The sequence below is a fragment of the Eptesicus fuscus genome, chromosome 17 (genome assembly GCF_027574615.1).
Source record: "Eptesicus fuscus isolate TK198812 chromosome 17, DD_ASM_mEF_20220401, whole genome shotgun sequence".
In the NCBI taxonomy this organism is placed as follows: Eukaryota; Metazoa; Chordata; class Mammalia; order Chiroptera; family Vespertilionidae; genus Eptesicus; species Eptesicus fuscus.
The window spans coordinates 1498761-1515680 of record NC_072489.1 but is presented as its reverse complement, the minus strand read 5'-3'; the positions used below and the strand labels follow the sequence as shown (position 1 = coordinate 1515680).

Below are 16920 nucleotides of genomic sequence, written 5' to 3'. Positions count from 1 at the left end.
GTGCAGCCAGTGACCGGGTGCCTGGCTCTCAGGTGGCAGAGGCCGGGGGTTCGGCCATCCAGGGGCTGCCTCAGGCTGCCTGCTGGCCAGGGCCTCCCCCACGCCGCTGGGACTCTTCCCCTTGTCCTTGCTCAGCTTCTGCACGGAGCCGCCTGTGGCCACTCTGCCGCGTTCACTCAGGCTCTCCCCGTCTACACAGGGAACGTCTGCGTGTGGGGGAGAGTGCACCTTCCAGCCGCACTCACTGCCCTTGCAGGGAGCCGGGCGCTCAGCCCCTCAGAGCAGCCTCCCCTTCCCCACAGCCCGACTGAGCCTCCAGGCCCCGCCCGGTGGGCCCCACGGGGCCTGGTGTGCGGCCTGGTGCCACTCTCTGAGGCCCACCTCGGGCCTGCTGAGCTGGAATTCGGAAAGGTCCTTGGGTGAGCCCTTCCCTCCAGCCCTGGCCGCAGACCTCGCTGTTCGGGCTCAGATGCCCGCTGTGTCTGCGATGGTGGTACCGCCCTGTGCGGCTGGGTACTTGCAACCAGTGCACACTCCCTTCAAGCAGGTGCGGGATGTGGGCTCCCCTGTACCCACCCCGCGCCCCAAGGCTGTGGTTCCATCTTTTCTCCAATAAGAACGGGCTGAGGAACAAAGCTGGTGACTGTGGCGGGTGCAGGGCCTGCTGGTCTGGAGAATGGGCTCCGCTTGGCTGTGGCTGCGCGGTCCCCAGATGTGGCTGTGAAACTTCACTCCCTGACCCAGGCGCCCTAGACAGGCTGAGCCCGTCCTGTTCCCTCGGGTGTGAGTGTGAGGGACAGTTCTGATCTGTTGTCGGGTGGGCGTGGTTAGACGTGAGAGGGGATGAAGCACCCCTCTCGGGCTGGCGGCACGACCTCCCGGGGACTTTGGTCACAGTCGGTCTCGCGGCCCCAGTGGGTGGTGGCCCCAGCGGGTGGTGGGCCATGGGCACCGTGGGCCGTGGGCACCGTGGGCCGTGGGCACCGTGGGCCGTGGGCACCGTGGGCGGTGGGCACCGTGGGCCGTGGGCACCATGGGCCATGGGCACCGTGGGCCGTGGGCACCGTGGGTGGTGGGCACCGTGGGCCGTGGGCACCGTGGGCGGTGGGCACCGTGGGCCATGGGCACTGTGGGCGGTGGGCACCGTGGGCCGTGGGTACCATGAACCATGGGCACCGTGGGCGGTGGGCACCGTGGGCCGAGGGCACCGTGGGCGGTGGGCCGTGGGCACCGTGGGCGGTGGGCACCGTGGGCCATGGGCACCGTGGGCGGTGGGCACCGTGGGTCGTGGGCACCGTGGGCGGTGGGCACCGTGGGCCGTGGGCACCGTGGGCCGTGGGTACCATGAACCATGGGCACCGTGGGCCGTGGGCACCATGGGCGGTGGGCACCGTGGGCCGTGGGTACCATGAACCATGGGCACCGTGGGCCGTGGGTACCATGAACCATGGGCACCGTGGGCCGTGGGCACCGTGGGCCGTGGGCACCGTGGGCGGTGGGCACCGTGGGCGGTGGGCACCATGGGCCATGGGCACCGTGGGCACTGTGGGCCGTCCGGCAATGACCTCTCTGGGAGATGGGCGCCTGCCATGGCTCCTGGCAGCCGAAGGGCTGACGGTTGGGCCCGGAGGCACAGACTGGCTCTGACACTGCCACAGGGAACTGGCCTCTGCTGTCCCCCCAGCCTCCCTGGTGCAAGCGCATGCCCCAGACTTCGCCCAATTGCCTGTCTTAGTCATTTTTATCAAAATACTTTCCTGTCTGTGAAAGTAGTGACAACCTGCTAAAAGCCTGGAGGAGCATTAAGAAGTAATAATAATTGTTCATAATTTTACCCCCTAGATATATTCAGAAAATACATTTCAACATGGCTCCTCCCATTTTTACTACCATCTTTTCTAAAATAATATGTAATTAAGGTTGTATTGTATATACAGGTTCATATTCTGATTCTTTACTTTGCAAATATTAATTTATTAGAGGCCTGATGCATGAAAGTTGTGCAAGAGTAGGCCTTCATTCCCCTGGCTGCCGGTACTGGCTTCCCTCTGGCACCCGGGACCCAGGCTTCCCTCGAAGCCCTGGCTTCATCTGGAAGGTCATCTGGAAGGACGTCCGGTCTAATTAGCATATAACACTTTTATTATTATAGATTTTATAACAGTTTATAGCAAAAGATGTTCTCCTGTGAATAGCCCTTCAGCATGGTAGGCAGGGAAGGCCTTTTTATTCCATGTTTTAGATATGAAAATGGAATCTCAGTGAAGCAAAACCTACTCAGTGAAGAGCTGCTCACTGCATCTGTGTTTCAAGCACCGTGTTACAGAGGTGCTGGCTGAGGCTGTTCAGGTAAGTGGTGGAACCCCAGAACAAGATCTGCTGGCTCACGTACTGCCAGTCCCACACCTCCAAGGCCCCGTCTTCTTCCACAATCTGTAGCAGTTATATAATACTAGAGGCCAGGTGCACGAATTCGTGCACCAGTGGGGTCCCTCGGCCTGGCCTGTGGGTCCGGGCCGAAACTGGCTCTCCGACATCCCCCTGGGGCACAGGCCAGGCTGAGGGACCCCACTGGTGCACAATCAGGGCTGGGGAGGGACGCAGGAGGTTGGCCAGCCAGGGAGGGACCGTGGGAGGGCTTCAGGGTGAGTCCAGCCTGTCTCGCTCAGGCCCGATCTGCTGGACTCCAGCAGCAAGCTAATCTACTAGTAGGATTGTCTGCCCCATGGTGGTCAGTGCACATCATAGCGATTGGTCGACCGGTCAACTGTTCCCTGGTGTTCAGTGCACATCATAGCAAGTGGTTGAGTGGCCTTAGCATATCATTAGCATATTACCCTTTGATTGGTTGAACGGCTGACTGGATGACCGGACACTGAGCATATTAGGCTTTTATTATATAAGACTAGAGGGCCGGTGCACAAATTCATGCATGGGTGGAGGTCCTCGGCCTGGCTGGCAATTGGGGCCAATCAAGGGGGTCAGCCAGCTGTGGGGAGGGACTGCAGGAGGTTGGCCCGATGGGGGGAGGGACTGCGGGAGGTTGGCTGGCACGGGAGGTTGGCTATGGGAGCGCACTGACCACCATGGGGCAGCTCACACATTGAGTGTCTGCCCTCTGGTGGTCAGTGCACAACGACCAGTTGACAGGTCGTTCGGTCATTCGGTAGCTTAGGTTTTTATATATATAGATGTGGTCTTTAAGAGACATGGCATTCCAGGCAGGGATGGAAGCCGGAGATGGGAACAGCAAGCCATTCGGGTTCAGCAGCCTGGAATTCGCAGCTTCAGCCGAGTTCAAAGTACTGAGACTCTTGAGTTTCAGAAGACAGGGTTTGACCCCCGGGGACGGGGTGAGAAGTCCCGAGCACTGCTGGGTCCCAGCAGGGCCAGCAGGGAGGACACGGGGGGGGGGGGGCATTTCCGCCGCCGCTTTGCTGGGTGGAGGACGGCTGAGCTCAGTGTGAGCTGTGGGAATGGGTCCCACTAATGGAACCATGACGGGACCTGGGCGGGCTGTGTGCACTGCCTGGCCAACCCCTCACTTTCCTGTAAATCAAACACATTCTAAAGTGAAAACTTCAAAAATAAATAAGAGTTTACTGGACGCGGCTGAAGAGAAATGGCATTTCAGGCAAAGGAACTGGATGCAATGTTCCGGAGGGATTGTGATGGGCCTGGGGCATCCGAGGGGCTTGGGAGCGGGGCGGGGGCGGAGATGGGTGAGGGGGATGTATGTGGCTGTGAAAACTGTGGTGAAGCTGAGAGTCAAGGTTGGGTCTGCATTAGGAAGGCCTTTCTTTTAGGCCAAGCTTAAAAGTGTTAGGATTTATCCTGAAGAAAATGGGAAGTCACTGGAAAAATTTAATAAGCACAGTTCAGGTTTGAGTTTGTTTATTGTAAAGGTACCTGTCCGCACCTGGGAGGGGCTGGGAGAGAGGGCGTTGGGTGCTGAGATCAGCGGGAGGCGGTGCAATGCCTGGGACAGAGTGCCGCTGCCCTGCGCCCGGCGGCTGGAGGCCCAGGGGCCTGGACAGGCACCGAGAGGCAGTGCTTGGAGCGGAGCGGAAGCCCAGAGGCGCTCACTTCATCCCACTGCTTCTCCCGGCTCCACTCTCCATCCCACGGCTGATCGCAATCCCAGCAGAGACACCGGTGGCGCTGGCTGGTCAAGGACACACACCCACCGCAGGCCCACACCCACGCCAGGCCTCACGGGTGGGAGAGGGGCCTTCTCCCAGGCCAGGGGGTCAGCAGCAGGCGTTAGAAATGCCAGTCCTGGTGCCGGCAGCGTGCCCATCTCCGGGATGGATACGTCACCACGGGGACAAGGTTGCCTCCAGGATGTCACTGAGGGGTCAAGCCCAGCCCAGGAGGTGCAGCAGCCCGCGCCTCGGGGTTCAGCGGCTCCCAGGCCTGTGCTCCGTCGTGGAGAGCAGGCGCGGCGGCCCCGTGCACCCCGGGCCCTCGGTCACGGCAGCGGCTGGGATCGCCGCCGGGACCCTTCTAGCTGAGCTGCTCCTCCTCCGAGCAGCGTTGGACTCCCTGCAGGACGGCTCGGCCCGCGCTACTTCCCGCCCCGGGGAGACACAGCGTGCGCTCTTCCCCGCACAGTCCCGAGCGTGGCGCCTGGTGTTCCCGGAAGAGAGGACTGGGTAGATCTTCAGGTCGCTCTTCCCTGCACGTCCCCAGGCTAGTCAGTGGTGGGCAGCTCCTCAGAGCAGCTCGTCACACAGCCGGGCGTCCTGTACCGGGCGGGGGTGTGTGTGGGGGGTGGGACATCATGGCATCAGGCCCCGCAGGACAGCAGGAGCTTCCCGGGCCCTTTAAGCTGGTTCTGGGGTCTGTGCGCCGTCTGTTGGTCTGATGTTCCTGCCCAGGCCTCCGGGGCAGCCTCCTCCGGGGGGAGTGGCCCCAGATGCGAGCTGCCGCGTGAGCCGCTGCCGTGTGAGGGCGAGGGCGTGCGGGGTGGGGGCAGACGTGTCCTCACGGGCACTGTGGCGTCACGTTAGGGCCCCGGCGGCACTTGTCTTCAGAGGAGCGGCTCTTCTGGCCTGACGCGGGGCCTGAGTCTTTCCCTGATGTGATGACAAGCAGAGGCTGCCTGGGACCGCTGGCTGCACAGAGTCCGTCACGGACCAGCAGCCGCACGGAGCACACTGCACGGAAGCACGGCCCGGGAATCAACGCGTGCGAAGGCGGGCGGTTTGTGCGGTCACGCCGGAGGGTCACTGTGTCCGTCCGCAGTGTGCTGCAGGATCTTGGCTACACATCAGCATCGCCTGGGAGTAAAACGTCCCCTCTAGTTCCCCAGACCAGGCAGCTGCGCCCTGTGGCGGTGGCTTCGGAAGGTGGGAAGCCCTCCGGGAGATTGTGCTCCGCGGCGGGAAAAGGGGCTGCCCCCGGGAGCGCAGGGAAGCCTTAGCTCCCCACTGACCGGGGGCTGGGCCGGACAGGCTGCAGATGGGCTGGGTCTGTATTTTGTACCCTCGCGCAGGAACGGGGATCACTGATGGGATGAAGGGTTCGTCGTCGCCGCCCGGGCCCTGCAGGGTCCGGGAGGGGAAGCCGTTCCAAGAGCAGCTGTTTCCTTTGGCCTCTGAGCCAGGACGGGTCCCCCGAGCACCCGGGAGCCTGTCGGGGTGCTGCAGGCTCGGTGGCGGCAGGCCTGGGCACGGGACCCCTGGCCTCCGTGTGCGCTCCAGGGAAACGGCCTGCACACGTGCAGGCAGCCGTGAGCGCGGCCCGTCACCCGCTCCTGCGGAGCCGTCCCGCGCCGCTGGTGGGGGCCGTGCTGAGGCCAGGCCCTCCGGTCGGGGTGCAGCAGAGGAGTGGCTAAAGGGAGAGGGCACTCTGTGGGCGACACGGTGACGGGCCTTCAGCCGGTGGACAGAATGAAAGGCATACGCTCACTCCAGAAACAAGTTCTGACCGTTGGTTTCACTTTAAGAACCCGGCGAGCCCCCGGGCACCCTCATCTGACACTCTTGTCTCCGAGGCGCTAGGGCGGCCCTGGGTCTCTGAGGAGCCCCTCGGGTCAGGCCACCTGCCGCTGCCTCGGTCCGAGCCGCAAGGCTGTGCCCGGAGCTACGCCCCTCACGCCGCCTCTTCCCTTCCAGCTGGCCACGTGGGACTCGGAGAAGGGCCTGAACGGCAGCCTGCAGGAGAGGCCCATGGGCAGCCGCCTCCAGGGACTGACTCTCAAAGTGGTGACTGTCCTGGTAGGCTCCTGGGCCCGGGGGGAGGGGCCCCAGGCTTCTGAGGCGGAGGCGTCTCTGGTTTAGTGCTGGGTTTGGAGAGACGGGATCTTCCGTGGTGGCCTGAGTCCGTAAGACCTTTCACGCAGCAGTCCACAAGGTGCTGACGACGGCAGAGCAGCGCCCCCCCTCCGAGGCGTCAGGCAGTGGGCTGGGGGGCCGTTTCTCAGCACCCAGCACCCCTGATGGGCCACGGGCACAGGGTTCAGAGTGAAGACGATTGGTTGCAGTTCTTCTGCACAATTGTCCCGGAATCAAAGACGTTCCCTGTTCCAGAGACCTTAGCGACCTCTTCCTTCCAGTTCCTCCTCTTCCACCTGTCAGCACTGTCGGGGACCTGAGGGTGCCTCTGATGGCAGGCGGGCAGGTGCAGACCTCTGTCCGGGCAGGCACCCTTCGCCAGCAGCAGCGCTCTGCATGTGCACCCTGTGGTACCCCCCGCCCCTCAGAACCGTTACAGGAATGAGATCCATTCCCTGGGCTGTTGGCCAAGGGCTGCCTCTAGTTCAGTGTCACAGGGCGGGGTGGGGGCGCCGGGTGTTTGCCAGATGCCGCGTCCCTGCAGGAGCAGTGGCTGTGCACAGGGCGTGGCTTGGGACGTGGGGTTCAGTCCTATCCTATCCTATCCTTTGACTTACGATATGCTCATGGCCACGAGTCAGCATCCGTTCCCTAGTGCAGCCTGGTGGATGCTACCTTCTCTCAGTCCAGCATCATAGAGCTTCATTGTCATTATGATCCCGGTGAGAAGTACCCCGCTCCTTAGGTGGGTCCTGAGGAATGATGGCGTTTCCGGAGGACAGAGCTCGGGCGCCGCCGGGGAAGGAGTGGAAGGGCCGTGTGACCGGGGAGGGTCTGGGCAGAGCCGGGATCACTAGCCGGTGTGAGGCTGTGCCCCGTGGCATGCCGGCCACAGGCCTCCCCGCTGCCTGAATGCCGGAGAGGGCAGAGGGCTCAGGCTGCCCCTCGCCGGGTGGATGCGTGCACGCGTCTGCAGCGTTCCGGCCGCCGTCAGCTCGGCCTCTCGGCACCTGGCGCGCGGCTGCTGACCGGTCCGGTGGCTGACACTGCTCTTCTGTGGCCTCAGGAAGAGCCCTTTGTGATGGTGGCCGAGAACATCCTCGGGCAGCCCAAGCGCTACAAAGGCTTCTCCGTGGACGTCCTGGACGCGCTGGCCAAGGCCCTGGGCTTCAAGTACGAGATCTACCAGGCCCCCGACGGCGGGTACGGCCACCAGCTCCACAACACCTCCTGGAACGGGATGATCGGGGAGCTCATCAGCAAGGTAGGTCCCCGAGCCGGGCCCTGGGGGCACCCTCGCCTGCCTCTGGGGCGGGACCCAAATGAGGCCCATGAGCAGCTGGGACCTTGGGACCCAGTTACCACTTTCACGTGGAGCTCTCCTCAGCGATCGCCTCCCACACCCGTGTCCCGCTCCTTTGCCTGCTCAGTCCCCGGCACGCTCTGCTTCGCTCTGTGCCCATTGCTCCGGTTCCTTAGAAGCCTGTCCCTGTGCCTGCCCTGCAATGTCCCCCAGGAAGCCCCCCCACATGTGTGCTGAGGGAGGAACCTCCTCCTCACCGAGGGCCCTGCTGATGCCAGTTCTCCTCCCTCACGTGGCCCATCAGTGAGGTGCGTGTATGTGTGCGTGTGTGTGTGTGTGTGTGTGTGTGTGTGCGCGCGCATGTGTGTGTGTCTGCTTTGTTTGCACTGCATGTGCGACTGGCATGGCATTCCTCAGCCAGTTCCTCCACCAATGCAGAACCATTACTCCTCTCCCTGCTATGGAACCCGAGTCCGCACGGAGACTCATGCGTGAGGCAGAGTCACCGTGTCCCCATTCCTGCCCCTGTCAGCTCAGGAGCTCTGGCCATTTCCTCACAGTCATTTATGATGATGGCCTGTGATGCAAGCCCCCCTCTCCACGGTCACTGTCACCCTGTCACCACCCGCTGGAGGTTTCTGCGGTGCCTGTGGACAGCTGTGAGGTCACAGTGCTTTGAACTGCTCACCACCAGTGACCTTAACTTGTTCCTCTCTCAGCACCCACATCCATGTATCTTTTAAATATATATACATTTAAAATACATATCCTATATGATAAAAACCTAATATGCTAAGTGTCCAGTTGACCGGTCAGCCAGTCAACCAATCAAAGCGTGATATGCTAATGATATACTAAGGAAGTTCAACTGCTCGCTATGACGTGCACTGACCACCAGGGGGCAGACGTTCTGAACAGTAGGTTAGCTTGCTGCTGGGGTCCAGCCAATCGGGATTGAGTGAGACTGGATGGACATGCCCTGGAGCCCTCCCGCGTTCCCTCTCAGCTGGCCAACCTCCTGCATCTCTCCCTGCCCTGATCATGCACCGGTGGGGACCCTCAGACTGGCCTGAGCCCTCTCACAATCCGGGACCCCCCAGGGGATGTCGGAGAGCTGGTTTTGGCCTGATCCCACCGGGGGAGAGCTGCTCAGCCAGACGCCAGGCTCACAGCTGGCAAGTGCAGCGGCAGTGGCGGGAGCTTTCCTTGCCTCTGCGGCAGCACTAAGGATGTCCAACTGATGGCTTAGGCCCACTCCCCGAGGGCCCCCAGACTGTGAGAGGGTGCAGGCTGGGCTGAGGGACCTCCCCACCCTAAGTGCGTGAATTTCGTGCACCAGGTCTCTAGTATGTGTGTGTGTGTATGTATATCAATTGATTTCAGAGAAGAATGGAGAGAGAGAGAGAGAGAGAGAAGAATGAATGATGAGAGAATCGTTGATCAGCTGCCTCCTGCACACCCCTCACTGGGGGTTGAGCCTGCAACCCAGGTATGTGCCCTGTCCAGGAACTGAACCATGACCTCCTGATTCACAGATCAACACTCAGCCACTGAGCCATGCCGGCCGGGCACACTTATGCACCTTTTAGCACCTTCCATGTTGCTGTCATTGTCACATGTCTTGACTGCCACCCGTTGTACTTCTGAGTCTTTCGTGGCTTTGCTCCTAACACATAGCTCCTTTACTTTACAAACCCCTAAAGGCAGACCCGAGGCCCATTGCCACGCAGTTTCCCCAGACGTTAACTAAAACCTCATCGTAGTATACCTTACATGCCATAAAATTCACCCTTTCAGATGTACGGTTCAGTGATTCTTAGAAAACCTACAGGGCTGTGCAGCCATCCCCATAGCATAGTTTTAGAACATACCCATCGCCCGGCGAGCTCTCCCACGCATTCACAGTTACTTGCATTCTCACCCAGCACGGGCACTCGCCAATCGCCTGGCTATCTCCGTAGGTTCCCGTTTATGCACATTCACTATAAATGAGTCATATAATATGGGTGATCTTTTGTCTGGCCCCTCCCACTCCACATCTGGGTTTGAGGTTCATCCTTCCGCAGGGTTTCTGTGCTGTTCGTATCCTTCCTCCTCTCCTGCCTGCTGGGCCTCCGTGGTCGATTCTCCATGTTTTGTGATTCTCAGTGTTTTTGATTTCTTGTTGCCCCCAAACCCTGACTTGCTGCTATTATCTGTCCTCTGACCCTGACGTTCAGGTGGCCGCATGCCGGTGGGGGATCCCAGGGGTCCCTCGGTGGGCGGGTGGGCACGGTGGCCCCGTGCGGGGCAGCCTGAGCTCCTGGCCTTGTCCTCGGTCGGGTCCTTTGGCGGCATTCCTTAGAGAACGTTTCCAAAGTTTACCTTTCTCCTCGGCAACCTAGTGATCTGTCCTCAAAACGAAACCCAAGAAAGATTGTGCTCCTGCCTTAGGGCACAAGGCGAAGACAGCTGGGCATGAAATTCTGTGTCAGTTTCCTGTGACACTCACATCGCAGATAAGGGCGTCCCCGGGAGGGGGGTTCCTCCTGCTCCAGGCCACCCTCCACCGGTGCTGCTCCCCGGGCCCCTCTGCACCTGGCTCCATATAGACCGCCCCCTCCTATGCTGCGAACGTCTCCTTCACCCCGGCCCCTCTCTCAGTCAGCGATGCCCCAGCTTGTCTAGACCCTCAAGCATGCGGGCAGAACCCCTGGATCTGGGTTTGTGATAAGAGAGCAAAGGGGAAGGGCCACGATGCCGACGTGAAAGTGTAGCAGGAGAGCCAGCCCCCTCAGCCCCCGTGCTTGGGATGTTGTTGGCTTTCAGTTCAGAACATCGGCACGTCTGACCCTCTGAGCCTGATAAAATCTGTGCATGTCCCCCAATTTGAATATTAGGTTACATCTGTTGTTATGATTGGCCATTTTAAACGAAACCTAATTCTGAGGATGCCTCTGACTTCATGGCTCAAGAGCCAAGATCCAGATGACCACTGGCCACCGTAGTGGTTTGGCGCTTGAGGCGGGCACTCTAGGCCGGCGCTGCCTGCCAGCGTCCCTCTAGGCACAAGGACCCTAACCCCCACCAGTTCGGCAGCGTTCTCTCACCGTCCACTTCCGTCCTAATGGGGTCTTTGGTGCTTTTTAAAACGAAGCCCATCTTAGAAAGCAGCAGTCCTGGGAGCTGCGCTTCAGGCCACGGCGCAGCACGCCCACGAGGCCCTCCCGGCACGGCGCTCCTGGAAGAGGCAGCCCCGCATGCGGGCCGCGGCGGAGGGAGGTGGGACCACGAGGGAAGCAGGGACCTTTGCCTGGTGGATGTCACGCTCTGGCATAGTCTCTGCATGTAAAACAATCAGGGTCTGATACATTCATGAGCTTCAGGCAGTTGCCAAACTCACCATACAACTTCCACAATATGTTAGAAAGAAAAGCCATCAGGGTGTGGCTTGCTGGGGGGACCCGAGAGGCTTGATGGGAAAGGGGAGTGTCTGTGCTCCAAGTGTAGGGAGGACCCAGACAAGCTGGAGGACACAGGGCTTCGTGGTGTGTGGGTCCGAGGGACACGCCAGCCTCAGAAAGGAGGGAGCTGAGGTCAGCAGGAAGGAGCTGGAGAAAACGACACGTTGCACAGGAGGCCTCTAGTCTTTCCAGCCTCTCGTCTCCAGACACGGTTTCCAGGAGCTGTTAGGTGTGGGAGAGAAATGTACGAGGTAAAGGAGGTAAGATCAGGCCACTTAGTGCTGGATTTGCCTTAAAACATGCCAGGCCACAGGGTGTCCCCTGGAGAATCCCGCTCTCTGGACGGAACAGCGTGGAGGGCGGCGGCAGAGCGTGGCTATTGGCCCCGGCCAGCGGGGCGCCCTCTGATGAGACGTTTCCCTTTCAGAGAGCAGACTTGGCCATCTCCGCCATCACCATCACCCCCGAGCGGGAGAGCGTGGTGGACTTCAGCAAGCGCTACATGGACTACTCGGTGGGGATCCTGCTCAGGAAGCCCGAGGAGAAGATCAGCATCTTCTCTCTCTTCGCTCCGTTTGACTTTGCGGTCTGGGCCTGCATCGCGGCAGCCATCCCCGTGGTGGGCGTGCTGATCTTCGTGTTGAACCGGATGCAGGCCGCGACGGCCCAGAGTGCGGCCCAGGCCCGGCCGTCCGCGTCTGCCACCGTGCACAGCGCCATCTGGATCGTCTACGGGGCCTTCGTCCAACAAGGTACCTCCCGTCCTGGTGCTGGATCGCCCGGGAGAACGTGCCTGCTGCCAGAGTCACTGCCACAGTTTGATTCCACCTCTAGGGCAGTACCGACATTGTGCTGCCCCCAGCTTCTCTGCGCAATGCCACACAGAAATCACATGATAGCAGAGACCTCAACTTCAAATCCCGGTTCTCCACTTTGGACAGAGTGGGTTGTGGCATTGCCACCTGGCACTGCCCCTCCCACGTCAGAATGGGTCTGGGCACGCGGGCTGTCAAACCAAAGGAACTTGCTTCCATTTGAAGCCCTAGCGGGAAAGCATGACAACTGCTGTGCAGTGATCCAAGGGCACTGCAGCCCGTGCCAGAGAGGGCCCTGCTGGAGAGAGCCATGGGGGGTGGGGCGGGGGGGAGAGCCCTGCTAGAGAGAGCCATGGGGGGCGGGGGGGGCGGGGGGAGCCGGGGGGGCGGGGAGAGCCCTGCTAGAGAGAGCCATGGGGGGCGGGGGGGCGGGGAGAGCCGTGAGGGGGAGAGCCATGGGGGGGGATAGCTGTGCGGGGGAGAAAGTCTCGCCCCAGATGGCTGGGTAGTTGGGTCGTGCCTGTGGAGGGACAGGATTGCGCCTTTCCCACCAGAAACAACGAATTGGAAGGTGCTCATCTGCGTGTGGCTCCGTTTGCACCCTAGCAGAGCGTGTCCCGGGCTGCGGGCTGCGTAAGGACAGGCAGGCAGAAGCTGTCCCTGTTGCCGGGGAAGGAGCCCAGGAGAGAGCACTGGCTCGCAGGGCAGCGCCTCCTGGAAGCCCGGGGAGAGGCCCTGCATGAGGGTGGCGTGTTAGCAAAGTGCCAGGCACCCCTCACGCTGAGGTCAGAAGGACGCTCGGGTAGGAGGTAATTCATGTCTATAGAATGCCCCATGCGGCTCCATGTGACCTTGAAAGGGACCGGGCCTGCCATCAGCCAGGTGGCCGCCCCCACGTCCTCACAGTGAGCGGAGCCTGCTGACTGGGAGAGCGGGATGGCAGGGCTTTATCCTGTGTTTTGACAGATATCACGCCAGGAAAGGACAGTCCTGGCTCTTCCTGTCCTCTGGCCCTCCATCCCTCTCCAAGCCTGGCCTCTGAGGGTCTTCCCTGACTGTCACAGCGCCGCGCTAAACTGGCAGTCACTTCTCTGGTCCCAGCCCGTCACAGTGGGGGCTCCCTGCCCAGAGCAGGTCCGTGGGGAGGGAGTGGGAGCGGCAGCCCAGAGCCAATCTCCTCTGCTCCGCTCCTCCCGCAGGTGGCGAGTCCTCCGTGAACTCCATGGCCATGCGCATCGTGATGGGAAGCTGGTGGCTCTTCACCCTCATCGTGTGCTCCTCCTACACGGCCAATCTTGCTGCCTTCCTCACAGTGTCCAGGATGGACAACCCCATAAGGTAAGACCACTCCCCCTTCCAGAGCTGGGACCAGTCAGCTGGGGGGCTGTACAGAGAGGATGGAAACTTGCCTGCGTGGCTGGTGTCACCCCAGGCACTATCAGACTTGATCCCAGACCTACAGATTTCATGATCACAATCTTGAACGCATGAAGAGCTTTGCTCCTGTTGTATTTTATTTTATGCACAATTATATAAATGTGTAAACGCATTCATAGTTCTCTGAACATTTAAATGCTTCTTAGACTAATAAATCAAAACATTAAAAATTAACCAATTAAATTTTTCTCAGACATTTAAACATTGATTACAAACTGATTTAATCAAAAGTTTCTAAACATTCCATTAAAAATAATTAAAACCAAAAGTCTAATATATTTTGCAAAACTTCAAACACCTTAAAATTATTTTAAGAACATGTTAATTATCTTAGTGATTAGAAAACTTATTTAACTTATATTTATAAAATTTTAAAAATGTTGAAACTAGGGACTAAAAGTATTTCTTCATTTTACCAAAATGCTAAAAATATGCTATAAAAGACTTAGTTGAACATGATGAAATAACTTGGAAAGGTCTTCACAGATAAAAATTTTAATTTTTATGAGGTCCAATTTATAAATTTATTCTTTTGTGGGTCATGCTTTGGCATGAATTTAACTCGCCCAGCCCTTGACCCTGAAGATATCTCCTGTTTTGGGGGTTCTTTTCCTCAAAAGTTTTGTAGCTTTATATTTCAGTCTACAGTTAATTTTGAGTTGATTTATGCTTAAGGTTTAGGTTGAGTTCTAGTTAATCCTGTTTCTGTCTGTGGATGCTCACTTGATCGGCACCGTTTACAAAAAAGGCTGTCCTTGTCCTTCCTTTATTAGTGACTTGTCAGGAAGCAGGTGGGCCTATTTGTGGGGTCTCTTTCTGAGTTCTCGGTTTAGTCCCATTGGTCTGTGTGCCAAGCCTTTGCCAACAGCCCCCTGTCTTTATCACCGAGCGCAGAGTCAGCCCTCTGTCTTTATCACCGAGCGCAGAGTCAGCCCACTGTCTTTATCACCGAGCGCAGAGTCAGCCCCCTGTCTTTATCACCGAGCGCAGAGTCAGCCCACTGTCTTTATCACCGAGCGCAGAGTCAGCCCACTGTCTTTATCACCGAGCGCAGAGTCAGCCCACTGTCTTTATCACCGAGCGCAGAGTCAGCCCTCTGTCTTTATCACCGAGCGCAGAGTCAGCCCTCTGTCTTTATCACCGAGCGCAGAGTCAGCCCACTGTCTTTATCACTGGAGCACAGAGTCAGCCCACTGTCTTTATCACCGAGCGCAGAGTCAGCCCTCTGTCTTTATCACCGAGCGCAGAGTCAGCCCACTGTCTTTATCACCGAGCGCAGAGTCAGCCCTCTGTCTTTATCACCGAGCGCAGAGTCAGCCCACTGTCTTTATCACCGAGCGCAGAGTCAGCCCTCTGTCTTTATCACCGAGCGCAGAGTCAGCCCACTGTCTTTATCACCGAGCGCAGAGTCAGCCTGGATCCCGGGCAGTGTTCCTCCCATTTCATTCTTCTTCGTCACGATGGTGTTAACTATTCTAGGTCTGCACCTTTACAGGTAAATGTTGGGATAAGCTTGTCTATGCCTATAAAACCTTTCTGGGGGTTAATAGAATTGTATTAATTACAGTTGTAATTGCATTAAACCAGTAGACTATAACCTGGTGTGAATATTTATTGTGATTGAGTATTGAATTTTGTCAAATGCTTTCTTGACATCACTTGACATGATGATATGATTTTTCTTCTTTAGCTTATAAATACCATAGACTACCATAGCTTATAAATACCATTGATTGTTTTTCAAATATTTTATTCCTTGAATGAATCTCTTGTGGTCATGGTTTATGAGTCTTCCATATATTGTTGGATTTTGCTGGTGTTCTGGCCGAGGGTGTTTGCATCTTCATTGGTTAGAATATTGGTTTGTACTGTGATTTTTTGTGCTGTTTTGGTTGATTTTGCTATCTAGGTAGCACAGCTCTTTCCCTCTCAGAATCCAGAGTGAGGCCATTTGGTTAGATTTCTTCCCGTGAGAGATCACCAGAACAGCTTTATTTCCTTTTCTCTCTCCACTGAGTTGTTTTTGTTACAGATTCTAAGACTTTAGACCAGTTTACCATGGTCCTTTCTTTTCTTCTTATTTAAAAAAAGTGATGGTTTCTCTGAGATTTTTATTTGGCATTTTTGTTCTTTTGTTTTATCCCATCCATATTTGTAGTCATTATTTGCTCTGAATCCTGGTTCAATGCTTGTTGTCTGTTTCTTTATCCCATGATCTAGTCATTATTCATATCTTTATTTTGCTGAATTTTTGTTCAGCTAGAGTAGTCCTTTGAGCAATATATTATAGCAAGAGTGATATACTTTCTGACACAACAGGTTGGAGGATTTTTTTCAGTTGCAAATACACACAAATGGCTCTTGTCTGAGTCTAGGATCCTGGTATCACAACAATATTCTGTGCTACCAGGATACTAGAACTTGCTCCATCGCCTGAATGCTGTAGAATTGGCGCATTGCTCTTCCTATATTAATGCTACGGAGAAGCCCGAGATGATCCCATTACCTCTTCCCTCTCCCGTCCTCTTTCCTTTCCTCGCTTCCATTCCCACTATTTTCCTTATCCTTCCCCTTTTACTCCCTCTCTTTTCTGTCCCGCACCCCCCCTCTTGCCCTCCCCTCTCTTTCCCTTACTCTCCTTCTCTTCCTGTCTCCCTCTCCCCCTTCTTCCTGCCCATGTTTCTTCCATCTATTTCATTCCCTTGTGCTCCTCCTCTGCCCTCCATTCCTCTCCCCTCCTGTCTTCCCTCTTCATCTTCCCCCTTTCCTCCTTCTCCTCCCTTTTTCCTCTCTCTCCCTCTACTACCTTTCACCTTTCTCCCCCTCCTCCATGGCTTCTTCCCCTCATTTTCCAGGTTTTCCTTGTCTCCCATCACTTTCTCCTCCTCCTCCCCTCCCCTTCTCCCTTGTTAAGACTCCTTTTCTCTGTCTCTGTTATCCTTCCTCCTTCCTTTTTACTCTTCTTCCTCCACTTCTCCTCTCCTGTGCTGTCACCTTTATAATTAACCCTTCTAATACCTTTAAATTTTAAACACCCATCACTATTTAATAGAGTCAAACTACATGTGATTAACCATGCTTAGAATTCCCTTTTTATTCTGGGACAGTTCTTCAGTATGTCCTCCACACTTCTGATTAGCTGATTTTCAACAATGTTGATGAGTATATAAATTCTAATCCTGTGTTTTTATTTCCATTTTCCTTTCTTCCTCTCACTCTGTTAGTATCTCCTTTATTTCTAAGCCACTGTTTATGGCAAGAGTCCTTACTATAATGAATTATACCTATAGAGAAACAAATATTTAAGAAATTTTACTTCATTTTCTTAACATATATTTTCTAGTTATGTGTTTAGCATATTTAATGCAATGTAGTTTAAGTATATTTATACATTATTTTAAAGTGCTGAATCCCTTCTTTATGCCTGCATGTTGTTGTTCTTGATGTTTAGTTTGCTATTTCTTGATTCTGAAGCCTTTCCAGAAACAGGCAGATGGGGTCTCCTTAGGTCACCCAGTGGTACCCTGGCTACAGGTCGATTCACCCTCCCGGGATGTAACCTGGGTGTGGGTGTGTAAGCAGAGGCCGGCGGGAAGCGGCTATCACCAGCCTGGCCTCAGTGGGAAGCTTTCCCTTTGGAGTTT

At 56.6% G+C, this 16920-nt stretch overlaps 1 protein-coding gene across 1 annotated transcript in view; it reads left to right on the top strand.

Annotated features, from left to right (window-relative positions):
• Window positions 1-16920, top strand: part of GRID1 (glutamate ionotropic receptor delta type subunit 1) — a 654829-nt gene that overhangs the window by 541490 nt on the left and 96419 nt on the right. Inside the window, exons 9-12 of the mRNA XM_054729151.1 lie at window positions 6120-6221; window positions 7345-7542; window positions 11452-11776; window positions 13039-13177. Coding sequence (XP_054585126.1) covers window positions 6120-6221; window positions 7345-7542; window positions 11452-11776; window positions 13039-13177 — 764 coding nt within the window. The remainder of the gene's footprint in view (window positions 1-6119; window positions 6222-7344; window positions 7543-11451; window positions 11777-13038; window positions 13178-16920) is intronic.